The 18,526-nt window shown below is 38.4% G+C and overlaps 1 protein-coding gene and 1 long non-coding RNA gene across 4 annotated transcripts; one reads left to right on the forward strand and one right to left on the reverse strand.

Annotated features, from left to right (window-relative positions):
- The first annotated feature begins 1,329 nt into the window (after window positions 1-1,329).
- Window positions 1,330-17,906, forward strand: LOC148190277 (uncharacterized). Of its 3 annotated transcripts, none has more exons than XR_015774989.1 (4): window positions 1,330-1,514; window positions 3,756-3,805; window positions 4,931-5,033; window positions 17,161-17,278. It is a non-coding gene; the product is annotated as an uncharacterized LOC148190277 (long non-coding RNA). The 3 variants fall into 3 exon arrangements; XR_015774988.1 differs by lacking the exon at window positions 17,161-17,278 and adding an exon at window positions 17,889-17,906 and having other exon boundaries at window positions 1,331-1,514; XR_015774987.1 differs by lacking the exon at window positions 17,161-17,278 and adding an exon at window positions 16,970-17,153 and having other exon boundaries at window positions 1,339-1,514.
- On the reverse strand, window positions 2,990-11,398 carry abraa (actin binding Rho activating protein a). The gene is made up of 2 exons (XM_042497670.2): window positions 10,301-11,398; window positions 2,990-5,320 (listed from the first exon to the last, which is right to left on the reverse strand). Exons 1-2 carry the CDS (start codon window positions 10,925-10,927, stop codon window positions 4,883-4,885), a joined length of 1,065 nt encoding a protein of 354 aa, XP_042353604.1. The 5' UTR covers window positions 10,928-11,398; the 3' UTR covers window positions 2,990-4,882.
- Window positions 17,907-18,526: the final 620 nt, after the last annotated feature.

Consider the following 18,526-nt stretch of genomic DNA (forward strand, 5'->3'; position numbering starts at 1 on the left):
TTCTGGTGTTCTGGTGTGCAGCTTCTCAGGTAGAAAATGAACTTAGTCTAAAAGGGGGCAAGAAAGGCATGTCATTTTAGGTGAAACAAAGCAAAAAGTAATTTAATTGAAAACAGCAACAGAAAACTTTGAGAAGCTGCTGCAGTTTTTATCGTGCTGCTTATTCATACGGCAATATCTGGATTATCCCAGCTGTGCCAAAGCCTCCACTGTCACTCACCACTCCTCATACCAGCTCCTGTTCTCCCATCGCCTCCTCTGCAGGACGCCTGGTAGCAGCAGGAGATGCAGTGATGGTGAAGGTGAGCAGGAAAAATGGAAAAGCTCTGCGATTTGCTAACAGTGTGTGGACTGACAGCAACAAGAGTCCATGAAGGCTTAAGACTGTCTCACTGCAGTATCAGCAAGTGCTTAAGGGCTCTGGCATGAACTTCTGGAGACGTCCCCGAGGATTTTTAGTGAGTCTGCAACCTTGTAGACTTTTCAGAGTGAATAGCCCATAATTCATTGCAACAGTGTCATGTGTAAATGAGGACACTGGGGAAGCATCCAAGAAACTTAAGCATATCAAGAGCGCCAGGTAGAAATGTAAAGTCAAAACAAAACTATAAATAATCCTTTCTGCATCTTTTAGTTGGGTTTTTAGTAAGGAGATGATAGGTGGATTGTGGCTCCCTTATTAATCTGAATCAGCTTTCACACCTAATTAATTTTGATGTGTTGGGAAAAAAATGTGGGTGTCCCCTCTTTTTGCGTTTCATTTGGGCTGGTGTAAAACCTTACTCTGGTGCCGTTTGAAACGTGTCAGCTTTATTTTATCCCTTTGAAACAAAGTAGCAAAGAATTATAAGAAAATGACCCGAAGATAGAAAAAAAGAAAGAAAAAAAAAGAAAAAAGTATTGAAAGTAAAATATGTATGTATTTTTTCCCTTGTAATATTATTTGAAATATAAAATAATTATACGTATAAATATAGTTTTCCGGACATTTTCCCTATTTTTAAAAATTATTTTCTATTAATCCTCCTCTCTTTCTAAAAACTAATTCTGAAGTAGAAAATCTGCAATTTCTGCAACATTTATTGGCAACTTGGTCATTGTCCATTTCCCATGTTTTAAAATAAAATAAAATAAAATAAAGGGTTTAACAAACTCTGGTGGAGTTTTGCAAATTTTAAGAAGTTAGTAGATTTAGAAAATAATTTTTAAAAAGCTTTATTTTTATTTATTTATTTTTTCAGGTCATTTTTGAGGGGAGGCGGACACTATTTGCCAGGTAATTTTTTTTTTCTTATTTCTTGCTGATTTGTTGACTTGCTCATTGCCTTTTCTCCATTTCTCCCCCAAAGAAATTAAGAGAATTTAAGGCTTTTATTACCTTTACCCTCTGAACCGTGCCAGTGTTGGAGCCTGTCCGGGCCTGTAGGGGGCAGCAGCGGCGCTCCTCACTCTGGGAACACCTTCACTCAGGGGCTGCTATCTCCAACAACAAACGGTTTTCTCCTGCTAAACGGGTAAGTTTGTGTCTACAGTGTTATAAATATAAAACGTTATGATGTTAGGTAAATGTTTTGAAAGTGAATATTTAAGTTTTATGTATTTATGAAAGCGGCATTTGTGAGTAAAGTAGTAGTTTAGCCCACGGTGTTGACCGAGGGCTAGCATGTTAGCTTAAATGGCGACGAACTTGTAAACATCGTTTTTGTCGGTTCGTCCCGCTCGTGCTGTAGATGTTTGGGAAACTTTAATAAGCTCCTGCTAACTGTTTTTGTTAAATCTTTTATTTTACTCCACTTTATAGTTATTGGGGTGTGTTTAGAGGCGGCTGTTGGTCAACCTAAGAAGAATTTAGTTCGCCGTCTAAGTTAAACTCTCATGGTAAACCCGACAACATTAAGGGACTGTGCGTTATTTATGAGAAGGGAGGGGTGGTGGGAAACAGTGGAGGTATGTCAGATGATGTTTTAAGCATGCCGAGGGACTGTTTGTTTTTATTTGACCATATAGGAGGGTCATAGAGGCTTAACTTTATTAAGGTATATTTTTATTAATTAATTTAAAAGTTCCCTGAGCCTTAAAATCCACTGTCAGACTTGAAAGGCATGTTTTTTTAAACAGCTGAAACTGCAAAATTGATTACACCTCAATAAATAGAAATTTACATTTTTTTTAAAAAAACTGTAAAACCTGAAGTAATCCTTACATTTTCAAATCTCTGACAGTCCTTGAACAAATCATATGTAATGAAACCTTAGGCTAACATCAGGAATCAGGCATCTTTCCACAAGTCCCATTTAAAATTTCACCAAGAAAATAAACTTTGCAGCGTAGAAACAAAGGTTGGGAACATAATGTTAACTGTTAAAGATCAAACCATAAAAATAAAAAAATAAAAAATCTGTTCCTTCACATTATAAGTAATTTCTTGTCAAAGTAAATCCACATTTCTGGTTGCACAAATCTTTTAACCTACCCCTAAACCTAATATCTTTTTACTTTATACTTGCGCTTATCTGTTGACAAAATGTCAGTGTAACTCACTATAATAACCATATTCATATATAAAACCTACCCCTGCCCATGTATACTAAATGTTATACTTACATGCATTGCTTGAATATGAAAAGTATGATTTTTAAAAAAAAAAATAGTTTTAAATTTGGTCAAAAATATATGTTAAAAGGTCTTATAAAGCATTTAGTTTAAGTGTCTAATATGTGTAGATACCACGGTACACATAAATTCATGCTGGGTTGAGATATTCGTTGCAGTAGTTGAGTAGTTGTGAGTTAATTGTACCAGACCCTTTCTAAGAGCAGTTTTATGGTTGTTAATGTGTCAGGCTTGAGAGAGTATGTTAATATGTTGTACTGCTGAAATAACAGACACTGAAGTTGATGATGAATGTGTTTTCGTGCTGCCACTGAGGACCAATACACAATATTTGCTTAGTAGGTCAGTACCACACTACCCAGTTTAACAAAGGATATCAACATTTAAATGTCAGGCTTTATTGACTTCCATGTTACACTCTGACCACAGCAAAAAGACACATTTTTATTCTTAATACTAAATGGGTGTTGTAATGACACATCTGTGAGAATATTTACAATAATCTCTATCTGTGTATGATGCATCACGCTGCACAGTTTTTGTAGCAAAATTGTCCTTCTGTAAGAAGACTCAGGCTTTCACTTTGAAAGAAGAAAATGTTCAAATCTTTACACTACATTTCATTTAACACAATTCCAGCAGTAAATGTCCCAAATGTTAAAATGAGGTAAAATACATTTAATGATACAATCATTTACATCAAAACAGTCACACTTTGCAAATGCACTCAAGAAACAAAACTTTTCCTAAACATACAGAGTTAAGATTTCTATGAGTCAAACTTTTTGTTTTTGCTGGGTTCCTTTACAGACAAAATGTTGGCAGGTGACTGCTTATCACACAACTCTCCAGAGCATTTCTTAAAATCAAGAGAAAACAGTCATCATTTGGATGGAAATCAGTTAACAGATAATTAGTGTGGTTCAGAACAAGTTATAACTGTTTTTTAAAAATGTGGAGAAATTATTCCAATACATACACCCACTTGTCTTTCTTAAAGTATTTGCACAAAATATGTTTTTTTTATTTGTGCACATAATAACAATATAAAAACAAAGCAATACAAAAAAACAAAACTAAATGGAGCTTTTATTTATGGTACCTCTTTATATTTTCCCTCTTTTGTGTTTGCCTTAATGTAGATTTTTGCTCAAACTGTGTAAGCTCTGCTGGCATATGAAGGACGAAAAATGTAAGTACAATATGTTGTATCAGTAAATATATAAAAGTGTGAAGAAATCAATATATTACAGAAATAAGCAAACAAATTAATGAAAGAATGATAAAAACATATATACAATAAATAAATAAATGCATAAATAAATAAATAAATAAATGGGCCTACTGCCAGACACAGAAATACAGTAATAAATGAATGTGGTTGTACAAAAATGTAGAAATTATTTTTAAGATATTTATTTCATGATTTCAGGTTTAATTATCAACTTACATTTATTTATATATTTGTGCATTTATTGTTACTAAAATTTGCCATATATTTCTTTCTTTCTTCCCTATTTAGTTATTTTTAAAATGATTTTTTTCCATTTATTTACTTATTTGTTTATATATTGTCATTTTTTTGTCCTCCACACCACCAAGATTGAGCAAAATAGGACAAAAAAAAACAAACAAACAATAAAATCCTGCTGGGAAACATTTATCTGGTTTTCTGTCCTGTTACCATTAAGTCCGTCTAAAACACCAAGAAAGTCCAAAATATTATCCATGAGGGATAACATAATGGCTACTCAAAGTTTCCTCAGCCAGAGACTCGGTGAAGATGTCCAGCGTGACTGGCATTGTGGTGGATGCTTGAGGCCTCCAGCATGTAGCAGCATAGTTAGCAAGGCGAGCATGGTTAGCATGCTAAAGATAGCTTCCTTTCACCGGATGACCTGTCAGGTATATGAGAAGAACTAATGAGTCTGCTGTGAGAGACAGTGTGTGTGTCTTAGTGTGTGTGCAGCCTCCACATGCACAGTCACATGTCCTTTAATAATTTATGTACATTAAATTTAAATTTGACTACTGATAACTGATAAAACTACAGTTTCCTTCCAGCATGTCCATCCCTGAAGCTGTGTGTGTTATCTTACATATTATTTGAACATTATAATCTTGCCGTATTATTTTGTCTCTTCCAAATATTCTTCCATTTTTCTCGCTCGCACAATGTGGCATTGTGGTTACCATGAACAGCATTATTTCTGCAGGTGCTGTAGGCGTGTTTGCATGTGTGAATGTTCATAAGATGTAACATCTGTCCTTAGTCCCTCAATGTTATGATGACATCATCGTCCTGTCCTTTCCACAGCATCTCCCCTTCAAAGTCCAACATCTTGTGTTTGCGGCAGCGCAGCGCGATGCCCACCACCTTATCCGAGATCTTCACGTAGCGGTCAAAGAGCCGACCAAAGGTAATGATGGTTCTCCCCTCTTTGTCCTTTATGCCCATGTCCCTGATAATCCACACCATCTCCTCCATCTCCCTGTGGATGTGTTTCTGGGCCCTGTCGCCCCTCTCTGCCGTCTTGGAGCCGTCTTTGGGTCGACCATAGCCGGAGTCGCCCTTGCGGAGGCGCTGGGCCATGGCATACTCGTGGTCAAACTCCTCGCTGAAGGGGTTGAGTTTCTGGCCCACCATGTGCTGCTCAGACCACTGCTGCCAACGGTTTTTGATGTCGCCCGTAGTGGCAATCTTAATCTGGAGATAAAAGATGGTGTGCAGGTTAACATTCGAGTTTAAATATGATTGATAATTCATAATAAACAAATAAGCAGAGTGAAACTTATCAAAATTAGCTTCTTTTTTAAAGTTGCATGTTAACAGTTTTGCAAATCAGTTTACTTGTCATAGTGAGAACTGCTTGAAACTTTCCTTTAGCTCGGCATCTGATGATGTCATAGTGATGTCATCAAATCATAAATGGCCAACAGTTGTTTTTCTTTTAGAAACTTGCCTTTGCAAGCATTTCTTTTTAAAAATCTAATCCAAATACAATCAGAAAATCAGATTAAAAAATTACCAAAAATCTCATCTCAGTTTGGAGGGCATGTTTTCTTTAAAAAATTGTAGCAAAAGAAATACAAAATACAGCCATTTAAAGTTGTATGCCCCTAAGCCAAAATAAAGAACTCAAGTGCTTAAAAAATATTTTTGCACAACTTCCTTTCATAAATAACAAACTGTCCCTACATTATATTTAAATATTCAATTATAATACTGTTTTGAAGTCCTTGTTTTTTTTCAATAATATACATTTAAACACTCTGTTATATAGTAATTGAAAAAAAGAAACAAATCGATGAGGAATATCTATAGTTGTTTCAGAGAATGTATGGTCTCTAAAATTTGCCTCAAAGTCATGGATATTTATTGGTGAAAATGTGTATGAACCCTGCAAGGGACTAACAGTCAGGATATACAGTATCTGCCTCTGCTGCACAAATTTCATAACCATTTAAAAAAAATCTCTTGCTTTCAGTTCTGCTGACTTTACTGAAATGTGTAAGCTTTTGTCAAATTTTGGACCAGATCTCCCATAGCCCCTGCTGTTTCCTGTCTTTCAGACTTGCTAAAAATTCAGCATTGACGCCGCTCCTCTGCCTTTATGTTAATGTTGATTAATGACCCTCAGTCTTAAAATAAACTCCCCTCTAGTTGGTGTAATTGATCCCTGTCGTGGCTGTTGCTATGTTTCCATCCATACATATAGAGTAATGGAAACACCTTTGGTATGCCCATATAAACTAGAACACGCACAGCCGCTTCTATGTTTTTGTTTTATTTTGTTTTTTTGCATTTTTGCAACATTTTATGTTTTCAGATACTGGACAAAAAGTGCAACATTTTGGTTTTTGACTTTTTTTCATGAAACAGAAGCGTTGTTACTGACAAATTCAAACTAAAAAAACCCCCTAATTTCTACTTTTGTCTCATTTTGTTTTTGTCTCCCCTCTTATACTCTCTTATTCCTTCATGCCCTCATTCAGCAAAATCTTATGACCCTTCCTTTTCATCTCTTCTCCCACCCCAACCTCTGTCTGCCCCCCCTCCCCTCTCTTTCCATCTTCCTCCCTTGGTATTTTCGTCAGCTTGCCAGGCCTTCAGATCAGTGTCAGTGTATCTCTTTGGTATTCGCTCTATGAAAAGTGAAGATGTGTCATGACCCTTTGCAAAACTCTGTGAACCTTTAAAGCAATAATGATCACTGTTGTTCTTCCTTTTCTCTTTTTGCCTCTATCTTTGGCTCTCAGCATTTATTTCCAGTGCCAAATAGTGCAATCATGAACATTACCATGGCTGGAAAAGAATTATATATGTGTTCAAGATAGTAATGTCAACAGTTGAATGTCAATGGTGTCAAGTGCCACTCCGCCCCGAGCCTTTTTTAAATTTACAATAAAAATAAACTTAATTACACTGGGGATTGTTTTGTACTTTTAGTACACATAGGGTGTCAGAGTGCATTAAAAAGCATCAAAATAGAGCGTGTTTATCAAAAATAAAGTCCCAGTAGAGGTTCCCCCACAACCCCCCACAGAGGTTTGAGCCAAGACCCTAATGTCCTCCTGAGCCCTACAAATGTCCTAAAATCCGAGATTGTTCCAGAATTCTAGAAAATGTTCTCAAATCCTAGAAGTTCCCTAAAATCCCAGACGCATCTTCAAATTCTAGAAACGTCTTTAAATTCTAGAAACCTATGGCCTCCATGCTAAGCAATTTGAGTATCCCTGGCCTGTTGGTTAATTTTGCCACTCTTCAGTTTACTGCACCAACGAGTGTGGATAAAAGGTTGTGGTAAAAAGTAGAGCATCCTGCAGTTTAAGAGACAGATATTTTTGTTACATGTTTTCTAAGAAGTTGGTAGACACGGAAACACAGCTGCTAGTGGTTTTCCTGTAACCAACATAAATAGTTTAAAGGCTGTTGGCCAGATTGCCAAGAATTTCGCTCAATCATTAAACCAGTCTCTCACTTTTCAGATGTTAATATTAAACATTTATCAAACCAGTTTATTCAGATGGGATTTACATAATGTAAACATATCCAAACATATCCACTTATAGATAAAAAATAAATAAATATATTAAATGTCTGTACACTTTCTCATATCTTGTGAAGGTTTCCTATTTTTTCTTTCATTTATTCTCGTCACAGTGTCTGCCTCTCATGTTACCTCTCTTGCCCATGTCCCTTAACCTCATTTCCCCTCCCCCTGGCTGTTCCACCTGAAGGTCAGGTTGGGGAACACGTTGCAGCGCAGGACTATATTTATTTACATATATTCCATTGCGTCCAACTTGTGTTTTTATGAGTTGGCCTGGCTTTCTGGCGACCCCCTCAACACGTCGAGGGGGGCCTCCTGCCGGCTCCTTTACCTTTTATAGGAGGGATTTTTTTTTAATCGCAGTTATGCAACTGTTATGCTGTTTGGTGTCTATGAGGGGTTTGGATTTCTTCAGGTGACATCAAAGGGAACTCTGCTTCAGCTTGTTTATTCACACTGTGTGACCCGTGTGGGAACATTTATGCTCTAATTTAGGGTATTTGTTCTCCACTGTGTGTTCTGGGACATTGTGGTTATAGAGAGATCAAACAGCAGAAACTCAGAAGTGTCTGGTCAAAACTTGTGTATAATCCACTGTCTCATGCTTAAAAAAAAAAATCATTAAAGGGCAATTACATAACTCCAGATACTCATATTGAGTCTTCTGTAATCTTCTCACCAACAACACTTAAATGTGCAAAGGACCGATTCTTGCACGACCTGTGTCATAAAATGACAAGTTTGGGTTTTACCCAGAAATATTTCAGTGTTTGTCCTTTTGTGCCATCTCTGTTTTCACTTTCTTTCTGTGCTTTGTAAGGAGGACAAACTACAAAAAGTGCCCCCTTGCAGCCTTTACCTTTCTATCATTTTAGTTATTTGGATATTTAGAAAGGATGTTTCCAACAGAGGTTGGTTGGTAGTGAAATCTACAGTTGGTCCGAGCTGCACACTGAAAAGCATGTTTCATACTACCAGAAACATTTGTAATACCCCCACGTTTCATGTTACAGGTAGGGGTGCGCAGCATGGAATATACTCAATGTATCGCAGCTTGTTCCATGTGCAATAATAATATAACATGACATCAAGTATAAATTGTTATGTCATTTTTTTTTTTTATAAGCCACAGGCATTTAGGTTATTTTGCTCTTTTCTACGGCTTTCTGCCTCTCACAGACACACAAACAAAACAGGGCTTTTGCAGAACTCCAGATCGTGAATATTTAGTAGCATTTTGCGACCATGGAGCACCACTACGACTAATACATGAAGTGAAGAGCTATTTGTTTGTTTCCAGGTTACAGTGAATTAATCATCACGTTTAACGGCACTGCAGTAACAGTCTAACTAATTGAGTGGTAGTGGTGGTAGCGTGCGTAGATGGGGCGTGTGTTTGTATCTGCAGAGCTCCGGTCATTTTGTGACCACAGAGCACCAGTGGAATCTGCATATATGAATGATATATGAACTGGAGAGCTGTTTGTTTGTTGCTCGCTCACAGTGAATGAATCCTCACAGTTAAAGGCGTCACGGTTTCTGTCTGTTAACGCTAATATCCAACTGTTGACCAGAAGCTTCAAGTCCACAGCAACAACATCGACACTTCCTGAGATGAGTCAGGTCCTCCAAAATAAAAGCACCATGGGTCCCTTTGACTTATTCAATTATAGCAATAATATTTATATTATATTTCATTATAAATGTCCTTATAACCATATAAAATAAATGTTATCATAACAGCACTTTATTACATAATGGTAGCTACTATATTTAATGTTATTGTAACTGCAGTTTATTCAGCAGTTTTGTATTTCAGTAGTTAATATTAGTTTAAAGGACATTTTAAAATATTGAGATATATATCATGTATCGCAATATAGCCTGCAAATATTGCAATATTATTTTAAAGCCATATCGTCCAACCCTAAGTTTAAGTGTATGCTATACTGAGAGTATTTCAGGATCCCTAGAACGTCCGAAAAACCTGGAAAAGTCATAGAATTTGCAAATACCAATTTCCTGGCCTGGAAAAGTTTTGGAACAGTCATGGAATGGAATTGTGTTTCACAAACCTGCATAATAGTACATATTGTGATCAAGGACTGTAGGAAATGTGAAATGCAACAGTAATTTCTGTTTTTACATTTTGCCATGTCTCCTCTCAACACCCTAAAGAGTAAACAAACGCGCCGCTCTCCCCCCTCTGCTGAAATTTGATCTCTTTCGTGGAACCGCCATCGGCCACTTGGCTCTGCAGAAGATTTCACACGACCAGTTTGACACCAGTCCTTCCGTTAGTCTGTTTCTAAACATGATATTATATTAATCACGCTGTCATATTACTAATGCTGTTTGAGTTGGCTGTAGCGCTGTGAGTTAGGCTACTTCAAAAGTTGCCAGAACGTGTTGTAATGACAAACGCTGGTTCAGCCAGTTTACATGAAATCAAGCTGGTTTAAGTTTGTACGCTGCACTGGACCGACAAAATCAACTTGACTGACCTCAAGCGATGTCTTCTACAGTTACTTGATACATTCTTTATGTTGCGATAATGATTGAATTATGTTGGTGACTTTATATCATCGTGTGAATTTTTTTCAGCCATTTTTACTCTTTGTGATGAACACTACCTTGGGCCTGCTGGTGTGTTTCTTGGGCAGAATGTCGCCCTGCTCAGATTTTGATTCGCTGTTGTCGCTGAGGCTGGCCTCATCTCCCAGCCCGCTGTCCTCTGTGTCAACACTGCTGCTCCTCGACCCCTCCTTCTTCTCCTGAAGCAAAAGCTTTCTGTCTTGGATTAGTCCTCCTCCTCCTGAGCTCTGTAGCGCCCTCATCTGGCGCCGCCGTGTTGGCGACTCATTGCCCAGGAACGGCTTGCTCTCCCCGGGGCCTGACTCCATCTTGCCTCGGATGGCGTTGACCAAATCGTTGCTGCTGCACTCGCTGCGCTTTGGCTTGACAGTCTTTATCACAGAACCAGTTCGGATCTTACTCCCACTCACGGCATCAACTGCGATGACACGCGGGGTGATGGTAAGTTTAGTCTGATGGGTACGCTCTCTTGTGTCTGCCTCTTCAACAGATGACGGCATCCAGCCGCTCGGGATGGCGTCCTGCTTGTTGGAGTGTTCGTTGGCCCAGCCCTGCCAACTTTTGGCTAAGTTGGCCACCATAGCGGCACATTTTATCTTGCGTACTGCCCGTTTGAAAGCAGGAGGCTCCTGTGGTTTAACTGTAGTGGTCCCGCTGCTACTCATGGTGAAATGATTCTAGAGAATACGCTTTCCAGAAATTGGTATTTTTCTTGTCTTCCCTAATACTGCAGAAATCGACTCTGCTGTTAGAGAACTGTAATAAGCCTTTGCAGGAGTTGTCTATGTGTTGCACAGTTTCCAGTCTTAAGAATTCTCAGAATCTCTCAAAATTGCTCTGGTTTTGTTCAGAAGTCTAGTGTGAAGAAAAAAAGTCAAACATTTATCTGTCCGAGCAAATCTTCAACTTTTGTTGGCTCCAAATTTCGACTTAAATCTTAAAAACTCCTGGCTTGCAAAGTTACGCTTCCCAGATAATTGTGAACAAAAATCCGTATCTCAGCCTTTATAGCCGGTGGGGATCTTCACGGAAACATCCAGAGCTTTCCAGCTCGTCAGTCGGTCAGTGGGTGAGCCTCTGGTGTGAAGGGTGCGAGGACTTTGACTTTAATCCCCTACTGAAGCCCCTCTGGCTCCACACCGGCCTTTAAATAGGGAAGGGTCGTAAAGGAAGTGATGCTGCACGGCGTCCACGTGAGACAGGAAAGTCCAGTGTCAACATTCTTGTTAGTGATACAGGTTCATAAGCGCAACCGCACACACACACAGACACACAGACACACACACACACACACACACACACACACACACAGACAGGGGTGGTATGTCTCCCACCGGGATCCAGGGAACAGGTGCCCAGTGTTTTTAGCGCCTCAGAAGTTTTCTGTTCTCACACACAAATACACTGAAACACAAACAGGTCTTTGCTCTGAGTCAGCCTGCTAATCACAGGCGAGTGTGTGTGTTCATTGTGTAAATATAGAAATGTTTTCATTCAAATGCGTAACGTATTTACGGCACTGCAGGTTATGCTTTGATCACTTCCATGGATGAGTGTGAATTCCTAAACTGTGGGTCACATAAAAAGCACTCAGAGTGTGTGTTTGTCTGCATGTCTGTGCATGTGTTGCTGGAACTATTTCAGGCTCTGTGTATATTTGTGAATATGCAAGATTGAAATTCTGGATGATGACTCATGCACTGTGTGTATGTGTTAGGTTTAATTGCGGTGACTCCATACTGGCTTTAAATGCATCTTACTCACATGTTCTCAGCCCTCATCTGATGTTTTTGATGACGTTTGTATTTGTTGTTATTAGTATTTTTTGTTGCTTAATTGTTGTTTAATTGGCATTGCAGTATTTTGTACAGTTTTTGTATGTGGTCAGCCAGCTTGGTCCTCGTATGTCATCCATATTTACAAATTAAGATTCAGTTTAAACCTGAGGTAAGCACTTTTATTTTGGTGTTCTTACAATATCTTTTGAGCATATTGTAATTCAAAGGGACAGAAAAAACTAGACTTCTGCTCCTCCTTTTGGCTCTGTTTCCATGCTTAAGAAAATCTTGTGAAAAGACATGTTGGCCAATCACAGATCATTTCAGAGAGAGGGCGCTCCTGTTGGCTGTTCTACAAATACAGATGCGAGTGCATGTCCCTTCAGTGAAAGCCTGATTGAGGAGGAGGGTGTAATTTCAAAGTCTGCTGCTTTTCTGTCTTTTCCAGATTTTTGCCTACCATCGCTTTTATCTAAACAAACTAAACAAACTCGCGGTAAAAATAAAGGACAAAGGAAAATAAAATGAAACCCATTTTCTATATCATTGAGATGGAAATGAACAAATTTACTGTTCTTTTTTTTTCTCGACCAGTGATTCTCAATTTATAGCCCGCAATTAACAATAACCCGCCCCCAAAAAAATGTGATTCACACTGGGAATTGTTTTTGTACTTTTAGTAAACATAAGGTGCCACAGTGCATAAAACAGCATCAAAATAGCGCTTGTTTATGGAAAAAAAAGAGGAGGATCCCTGCAACCTCCGATAGAGATCTTGTCTAAAACCCTAATGATCTGAAATCCTAGAAACATCCTAAAATCCAAGAAACGTCCTAAAATCTAAGAAATGTCTTAAAATCCTTAACACATCCTAAAATCCAAGAAGTATCCTAAAATCCCAGAAATATCCTAAAATTCTAGCAGTGATGTAAAATCCTAGAAATGTCCTTAAATCTAGAAACATCCTAAAATCCTAGAAATTTCTTTAAAATCCTAGAAATGTACGAAAGCCTAGAAATGTCCTAAAATCCTAGAAACATGCATGGGGCTTTTGTGATTGGCCCTTGACCTCCTGTCATTAAGAGGCCCCTAAGCAAAACAAGTTGAGTCTCCCTGCTATAGACTGACACGTTTGAGTGTCATCGTTCACTGAAACCATGACTTCTTTTTGAAGAAACAGCAACAAGAAATAGTTAACAATAATATTTAGAAAATGAATATCAACAGTGGAAGGTAAGGGAAATTAGGATTTTATTGCCCCATAGAGGTGGGGGGAAAAAAATCAATACAGCATAGTATTGCTATATTTTATGCCACAATACTTTATCAATACACAGACCACAAGTATCCATTCTTTTAATTATAAAAAATAGGAATAATGCAAATAGACATTAAACTTTTGGTGGCCAATTTAATCAACTGCTATTTCAGTCAGAAGATACATTTTGCTGCAGTAAAAATTAATGGGGAGAGAAACTTCAGCTTTAAAACCTAATCTTATTAGATTAAACAGATATTGACCCAAATTTCTTTTGGGGACATGATGTACAATTGAAAAAAAGTACTAAATTGCAATAGATCGCAATATATGTTATTGCAAGACTCAAAATTGTAATAATATTGTATCCTGATTTAAGTATTGTGATAATATCGTATTGTGGGGCCTCCTGTTATTCCCACCCTTACTGTCTCACAACATTTTTTTTTCTTTGCTGTTTTACATGAAGTTTGTAACAATCTGTATTTTTTGTCAAGTGATCTCAAATTGGGACAAACTATAAGTTTTCAGTAACAAATATATACATACAAAAGCTGGCTGCCTCTGTAGTTTTATCTGAAATGAGTCTGTTGTTGTTTGTAATGAACAAAGAAACAACTTTGACACAAACTAATGAACCTGTTTATTTTTCAGCACATATTCCCCAAAGATTTACTCTCATGTGATTTGTTACATAATATGTAAAATGTGGTTTAAGTTTCTCTTTGGAAAAGCTAATTAGTGAGAGTGATAATATTCACAGGGGAAAGTGTATTAAAACCAGCAGCGTTACTGTAGAGTGAGTGACAGAATGACTGTGAGATTTATTGTGTGATTAAATGGCTCATTAGCAGTAGCCAGTTATTACTGTGCATGAAACAGAATTAAATGAGATATTTCAACAAAGGAGTCTAAGGTAACTTCCAACTATAATTCGGTTTTATTCATGATTTAATTCTTTGCTATTGCTGCTATAATTACAGTAAAAACATGTTGATAAGCCAAAGCTTTTTAGTTGTATTAGGTGTTGATCATTTTGTTGAACCTTGTTGCATCACTGTCATACACAACATAAAGAACTCAGGTTCATTTGTTTGACAAACAAAAGCAAACAATACTTTTCAGTCCTGCTGAAACAGTCGTATCTTTGCTGCAGCCAGACAAAGCTGAATGAGTCCTCTGAATATCTGCAGACTAAAATAACCAACCAGGGTCCAAGCTGTCACCGGCTCAGGTTTCTGGCATATGCATGTGTGTGTGCTTCAAGTTCCCGGCCTTATGCCAGCAGCTGCCTCACGTGCACGCTCCCACCGCTCGCTGTGCACGGCAGGCTTGTACAGAAATAGACATGCCTGGCACTTGAAAGCAATGAGAAAGGTGTGAGCAGGGTGTGTAATGATACCAATATTTGTACGTGACTTTATCAGAGGAAAGGTGTTTTTTTTTTTTGTACTGTATGTGAACGGTGAGTCATCGACTGGATAATAACGTTGATCCCTGTAGGAAAACTCAGAGTTTCTTTACCTGCAGGGTAGAGCGGGTTCTGCTGCAGAGCAGTAAACTGGCAGGGAATCTGTGTGTTGCCTAAGGGCACTTAAGTAAACTTTAGGCTCACTAAAATTAGGACTATTTTATATTTTACATTTGGTAACAGACAGACCTAAAAGAAATCATAACGTAATTATAATGATATTAACCCTCAGGGACTGTTTGGCACATTTTACACATTTTTCGTACTAAAGTTTTTGATGATTTTGGTTGCGTTCATGCATATGGCATACATTTTGACAAGATTATGTATTTTGTTCTATTTAATTTTGGAATTTCCAGCTCAGCTCCTTCGATAAGTCTAAAATACACTCTGTAAACAAAAGTGTTACATTCATTCTGTTAAGAGCAAAAACTGCTCCACTGAAATCCATTCAAACTGTCATTTTTGATCCCACAAATCAGCAAAAAACTGCTACTTGCATGTAGTATACTGAAAATATTTTTTTGGAGTGTAATAAACATATGATTTATTATTATTTATCAAATTTATAAGCCGGAGCGGCCGTCAGACATGTTTGTACTGGAGCGGGCTGTTGGACATGTCCGCGCTGGAGCGAGCGGGATGTCGGACATGTCCATGCTTTAGCGGGCTGTGGGACATGTCCACGCTGGAGCAGGCTGTGGGACATGTCCACGCTGGAACGGGCTGTTGGACATGTCCACGCTGGAACGGGCTGTTGGACATGTCCGTGCGCTGCAGTGGGCTGTCAGACATGTCCACACTGGAGCAGGCTGTGGGACATGTCCATGCTGGAACGGGCTGTTGGACATGTCTGCGCGCTGCAGTGGGCTGTCAAACATGTCCACGCTGGAACAGGCTGTTAGACATGTCCACGCTGGAACGGGCTGTTGGACATGTCCGCGCGCTGGAGCGGGCTGTTGGACATGTCCACACTGGAGCGGGCTGTTGGACATGTCCACACTGGAGCAGGCTGTGGGACATGTCCGCGCGCTGCAGTGGGCTGTCAGACATGTAATATCATAATGAAAGTATTATGTTATTATCATAATTTTAATTCAGCTTACATTTAAGCCATTATTTCCCTGTCCATGATCTTTCCATTTTATCCTGAATTGTGCAGTAATTTGAAAAGCCTGTTTAAATGTGAGAGCTGTTAATTAATCATCAATAACAGGTCTGATGATCTATGATGATAATTGTGGTATCACCATGAGGTTAATGTATTTTCTATGCATTTAAAACACAGGCAAGTCATGCAACACAAAGTTAGGCAGGTTGTCAATAAAATAGATATTTCATACATACTCATACAATCACACATACCCATGTATTTCTGTTTGTGTTGTCTCCCTTTGTAAAGCTTCATGCTGTTGTTGTTTATAGTTGTTTTTTGCTATATAAGTTATTTGAATTATGTTACTTAATAGGGCTTGTTGTACTCGCTGCAGTGTCTGTAGCCCTCTTCATTAATTTACCACCATTTGTGGTTGTATGCACAGGCTGCAAAGTGTCTGTCAGAAAAAGAATTTACAGTAGAGTTGGTTTGGTCACAAAAAATGTTTATAGTCTTTGCTACAATGAAAAATGTTTCTGTTGACCGAGGTCTGCTCTAATCTCACCTAGCCAGGCCTCCATCTGCTCAGACTCATGATGATAAGCTGTTGGTTTACAAGGAATAAGTAAAAAGCCATAAAATTTATGGCAAGCAAACTTAAAAAGTATCAGTAAGTCTTTTGAGTTTGCATGAGTTGTATTGAAGTTTTCAGAGATTGATTGATCTGATGTAATTGGGTTTGCTCGGCATTAATGACAAAATGTGTAGAGTCAGGAAGAGAGGATTTATGAGCTGGGCTCAAACATGTGATGTTGAAAAGTACACGCATGCCGAAAGCCCTCTGCAATCTCTCTCTCTCTCTCTGCAGAAGTTGGAATTTCATTGTTTAATCATTTTGTCAGATTCCGAAATGTGATTATGCAACAGAACCAATGACAACCTGGCTGCAGTATTTCAAATGTGAACCTGTACTTGTTAGTGTGTACTGTCAGCAAGTACTTCTAATGAAAAACTGTACAGAATCCTCCGTGTTATGTAACATAGAATCACAGGACTCTCCCAGATGATGTAATATATTCATATAGGGTTTTTTCTGTCTGTCAGTTTGGCACTGACGGACAGCGCAAAATACTACAACACCCATGAGGCTCGGCAACTGTTGCCATGGAGAGGAAGCAAATTGGAATGGAAGAAAATCCCGAACACTTTTTTGTTGCAGTTGAAAAACAAGACGCATCTTTTCTGAAATCATCCGAAATTCAGCGTTTTTCACAATTTCTCGTCCGTCTCTGTAGTTCTCCGACAAGCTCGGCTCATGGGAGAAGTTTCAACTGGCTGCAATCTGCAACCCCATGGCGAGATTAGGGTGGGAATAACCAGAGGCCCCAGGATATATTATCAGGATATTTAGTCACAGTATTATATTATTGCAATTTTGAAGCTTTTGTGATGTGATAATGTATATTGCGATGTATTACCTTTTTTTAATCTGTAAATTATATCCCTAAAAAAGAAACTGTCACCGTCTGTTTTATTTAATGATACAGTTAAGATAAAGTTTAAATATAAAGTTCCTCCCTTCAGTTATTTTTATTGCAGAAAAATGCATGCCTTTTGAAAATCACCAGAAAGAAAGAAAAAAAGCCAACATTTTCTGTAAAAAATGGCTTTAAGATCCCAATGATGACCTTGATTGCAACGTGCAGGAGTGATGATGTCGTTTTTCTGTTCCAGCGCTCTATTTAAATATAACAGTTCACGTAATTTCAACACTCCTGCGGCAGCTGTAAAGACCCATCTTCACCTCAGCAGGAAGAAAGAGACACACACTGTTCACTTTCTTCACAAAACATTTCAACAAGAGAAAGCTGAGGTCGATTATCCCGAAGTGTTTTTCACTGACAAAACCACCATTTGACTCGTTACATATTTACACAGATCACAGTTTATATATTTGTTCCTTGTGTGTTTCTCTCTTACATAATGTGTATATTTGTGTCTAATTGGAGGATGTCTTTTTCAGTGTCTGCTGACGCCACTGCTGCAGGAAGGCGAGCCAGGAGGGAGATCTCATTACTGGTTGGTCCCGAGTGCCAGTCCTGGCAGGGTGAGAAACACACTGCGACCGCACAGCCTGTGACACACACATACTTACACACATTTGCACTTCTATACTTGTGAGGGCCCTGGGTGACATGATACATTCCTTTACACATATTCCTAACCTTAATGATCACAGCCACACAGTTAATGTTACTGCTATCATTACCCTGAGCCTGCATACAATAATGACGCTAAAACGTTCAGAGTGTTAACCCGTAAAGTGCCATTTAGAGAAGTGAGGTCACTTTACAAAAAGTCTAAAACTCTAACAAGTCCTTGATTTTTGGAAACACAGGGTAAACACAAACATGCATACAAAACATACAGGTTAAAACACACACACACAAACACACACACACATCCTTGTACTTATATTTTTGTACGGATCCTCATTTATGTACTGCATTCCCTAGCCCCTTACCCTAACCTTAACCATACAAACTAAATGCCTAGCCCCAATCCTTACCCTAACCTTAACCTAACCCCAATTGCAACCTGAACCCTAAAAACTAAATTTTAACCCTCAAACAGTCCTTTGAAAGAAGTGAGGACCAGTCA

The sequence above is a fragment of the Plectropomus leopardus genome, chromosome 2, assembly GCF_026936395.1.
Source record: "Plectropomus leopardus strain MGB_pleo_1.0 chromosome 2, ASM2693639v1, whole genome shotgun sequence".
Classification (NCBI taxonomy): domain Eukaryota; kingdom Metazoa; phylum Chordata; class Actinopteri; order Perciformes; family Serranidae; genus Plectropomus; species Plectropomus leopardus.

Excerpts from the sequence above, each read along its gene's own strand:
- abraa (XM_042497670.2), bottom strand. The coding sequence starts at position 10,927 with ATGAGTAGCAGCGGGACCACTACAGTTAAACCACAGGAGCCTCCTGCT. Across the intron at positions 5,321-10,300 it reads AACACACCAGCAGGCCCAAG|ATTAAGATTGCCACTACGGG; the intron begins GTAGTGTTCATC and ends TTTTATCTCCAG.